Here is a 3,745-nt window from a genome sequence, read left to right on the forward strand (position 1 = left end):
AAAACAGAAAAAGTCACGAAACGACCCATAGAGGATCCCCAAATGATCCCGAATTAGCCCCAAAAAAGTCCCAAAATCACCCTGACGGGATCCCGAAAGGATTCCGAAAACAATAGAGAAATGATGCCGGAAAGGTCCTCAAATGATCCCCTAATAGTCCCGAAATGACCGTGACGGGATCCCGACAACTATCCAGAAATGATGCCGAAAGGGTCCGCAAATGATCTCGTATTAGTCGAAAAAAAGTCCCGAAAGGACCACGACGGGATCCCGGACGAATCCCAAAAACCATCCAGAAATGATGCCGGTAGGTATCCCAAATGATCCCGAAATATTCCCGAAATGACCTCGTCGGCATCCCGGACGGATCCCGAAAATTATCCAGAAATGATACCGGAAAGGTTCCCAAATGATCCCCTAATAATCCCGAAATTACCCTAATGGGATCCCGGACGGATCCCGAAAACCATCCAGAAATGATGCCGAAAGGGTTCCCAAATGATCCCGTATTAGTCGCGAAAAAGTCCCGAAACGAACCCCACGGGATCCCGGACGGATCCCGAAAACCATCCAGAAATGATGCCGAAAGGGTTCCCAAATGATCCCGTATTAGTCGCGAAAAAGTCCCGAAATGACCCCGACGGGATCCCGGACGGATCCCGAAAACCATTCAGAAATGATGCCGGATGAGCCCCAAAATGAACCCGAAAAAGTCCCCAAATGACCCCGACGAGATCCCGGACGGATCCCGAAAACCATCCAGAAATGATGCCGGAAGAGCCCCCAAATGATCCCGAAAAAGTCCCCAAATGACCCCGAAGATATCCCGGACGGATCCCGAAAACCATCCAGAAGTGATGCCGGGTGAGCCCTCAAATGATCCCGAAAAAGTCCCCATATGACCCCGACGAGATCCCGCACGGATCCCGAAAACCATCCAGAAATGATGCCGGAAGGGTCCCCAAATGATCGCGAAATAGTCCCGAAATGATTCCGGAATAGTCCCGAAAATGTTCCAAAATAACCCCGACGGGATCCCGGACGGATCCCGTAAACTATACAGAAATGATCCCGGAAGGGTCCCAAAATGATCCCGAAATAGTCCCGAAAAAGTCCCGAAATTACCCCGGCGTAATCCCGGACCGATCCCGAAAACCATCCAGAAATGATCCCGGAAGGGTCTCGATATGACCCTTACGGGATTACAAATAAGGTGAAGCTAATTATAAAACCATGTTAATAAGGCAGCAGGCGCATTGGAGCGAATAAAAAGTTAGATAGAAACATACAGGTAAAGCTAATAAAAGCGTGCTAATAAAAACAATTGATGGAGGGCGGATGGCGGGAGTAGAGGAGAGGACCACTGATCGTTCCTCCAAAATTGTCTAGATCTCGTTCTGTATGTACCAGATACCAAAAACTATTGATTTAGGAGAAAATTTAGATTGAGTTATAACAATTTATGGATTTTACACCAGAGGGGGAGATAAAGGGGGCGGGCGGAGGGTGTCACTGCTTACTTTGTAAGCCCTCGACTTATTTGACCCCTTGAGTCTGTGATATTGGTGAAGGCCAGTATACGTAAAGTTATAATGTGTAAAAATTATGAAAAATAATTTCTCGAAGGGTCGTGGGACCCCCACCCCTCTTTCCATGTTCGAAAAAAATTTCGCTAGTAGACTACTGTCTGTGTCCCAAATTTCATCAAAATCCGTGTAGCCATTCTGGCGTGATTCAGTCGCAAAGACGAAAAAATATAATAATTACATTATAACTGTTCCTAGGGGGCGGGGACCACGCCCCTTTCGAAAAATATATAGCTAGTAGATCCTTCTAGACCATTGGCTATATGTGTGCAAAATTTCATCCAAATCGGTCCAGCCGTTCTTGCGTTATTGAGTCACAAAGACAAACGTCTGGACAAACATCCAAACATCCAAACATCCAAACATCCAAACATCCAAACATCTAAACATCCAAACATCCAAACATCTTAACATCCAAACTTTCCCATTTATAATATATATTAGATATTAGATTAGATTAGATTAAATTACATTAGATTAGATTTGTTGCTCCGGTGTCGATCAGGATGTTGATAAGTTTGCCTGTATCCCTGCAGTGGCGTTGCAGACACGGCAAATCGTCCATACACCTAAAAAAACACTGCCTGTTTCATATTGGTCATCTTCCGGTGCAAGTGATTGTAATTCTTCGTCGCGTGTTTGGTTAACACGTTGTCCCTTCTGTTGTGCGTTGAAATAGCGAGATGACGGATTTCGTTCTCTTTTTTGAGGATCTCCACGAAATGGATTATTTGAAGGTAGTCCTTGCATTTGACGGTCATAGCTGTTTTGCTGTGGTGGTCTCTTGTACTGATTTGATGGATCTACGTCCATTGGTTGGTGATGTTGCCTTGGCGCAGTTTGATTATATTGCACCTGCACGTTAGGTCTGCATCTTTGTGGTTCCTCGTGATATCTTCTGCTTGTGTTTTGATACTGCCATGTATTATTTTGTCGGTGCTGATTATATTGCAGAAAGTCGAATTGTGAGTTCACATTATCGTGGTGTATCGTACTTGCGATAGCATAAGCAGTTTGTAAATTCTTTGGATTGTGGCTATGGAGGGTGCCGCTGGTATATTTGCTGTTCAGGCCAAGAATGAATGTTCTTACAGCTTCCTGGTTTACATACTTCTTCATGGCTGGGGGATTCCCTGAGCTATCCATCTCGACTTTAGTGAGCGCAAGGTTAAGCGATTTACTAACTTCGCTATGGAACTTCGCCAGGGTTCTTTTCCCCTGCCTTATTATCTTACTTTCTTCGAGTAACACATACAGAGGTCTCTGGTCCGCGTAAGTGTAATCGAGACGATTTATTATAGAATAAAAATTGAATTTGGTTTCGTGGTTTATTAAAATATCGGCCGCATGTCCTTGAATTTTCGAATGTACAATCGAGAGTGCCGTGTAATACGTGGGTGTAGTACCGTAATTCTTGATATTTTCCATGTGTGTCCAGGCACGTTTTCTCCGCGATCTATATTGTTCGTGTCGCCTGTGAATGTTGGCAGCATTTTAAAAATTTCTAAGTTAATTTGCGACGCATCAGTAATGTTGGGTGCACAGTCTTGGTATTGATCTGTGACTGTGACTGTTCCATTGGTTTCAAGAGAATTCATCCCCTCTTGGGTTTCATTCAGGGTTGTGGTCAAGGCAGATATATGTGCCCTCAGGTTTGCTATCATTTCGTAGTCTATGTTCAGCGATGTACGTGATGAGTCGAAAAACGTTTGCCGTTTTCTTCGTAACTCCAGTGTGTTGTCCGTTGGTTTCGGGATTCACTCTTTGTCTCACTTATAGCGCTGCTTGGATGGATTATCTTTGTTTCAAGACTTATCCGTATTATCCCAATTTTTTAGGAATCTAGTTTTTTTCCTTCTTTAGGAACGGGGAATTTTTTATTTTTGTCCTGTAATGCAGGATATGGCTTGTTCAGGAAAGAACGGACGAGCCCCCAGTTAATATCGATTATACGATATGAGTAAAAAAAATAAAATTTTTACTACGCCGAAGTACGTGCTCTTTATTGATATTCTTTAGACTGCTTGTTTACATGAATCTTAGTTATATTTATACTACTGAGATACGTCGGCTCTTATCGCAGGGAATTATCCCCTTGTTAATTATTTAATGTTTACCTACGACTGTAGATAGCTATTTGGGTTCACTATTCTTTGTTG

At 43.4% G+C, this 3,745-nt stretch overlaps 1 protein-coding gene across 1 annotated transcript; it reads right to left on the reverse strand.

The window, feature by feature from the left end:
• Positions 1 to 2,087: 2,087 nt before the first annotated feature.
• LOC137236368 (uncharacterized) lies at positions 2,088 to 2,807 on the reverse strand. Its single transcript, XM_067758868.1, has one exon. It carries the CDS (start codon positions 2,730 to 2,732, stop codon positions 2,088 to 2,090), a length of 645 nt encoding a protein of 214 aa, XP_067614969.1. The 5' UTR covers positions 2,733 to 2,807.
• Positions 2,808 to 3,745: the final 938 nt, after the last annotated feature.

Source organism: Eurosta solidaginis, unplaced genomic scaffold (genome assembly GCF_040869045.1).
Source record: "Eurosta solidaginis isolate ZX-2024a unplaced genomic scaffold, ASM4086904v1 ctg00002127.1, whole genome shotgun sequence".
Taxonomy (NCBI): Eukaryota; Metazoa; Arthropoda; class Insecta; order Diptera; family Tephritidae; genus Eurosta; species Eurosta solidaginis.

Coding starts and splice junctions, on each gene's coding strand:
- LOC137236368 (XM_067758868.1), bottom strand. CDS start 2,732: ATGGATAGCTCAGGGAATCCCCCAGCCATGAAGAAGTATGTAAACCAG.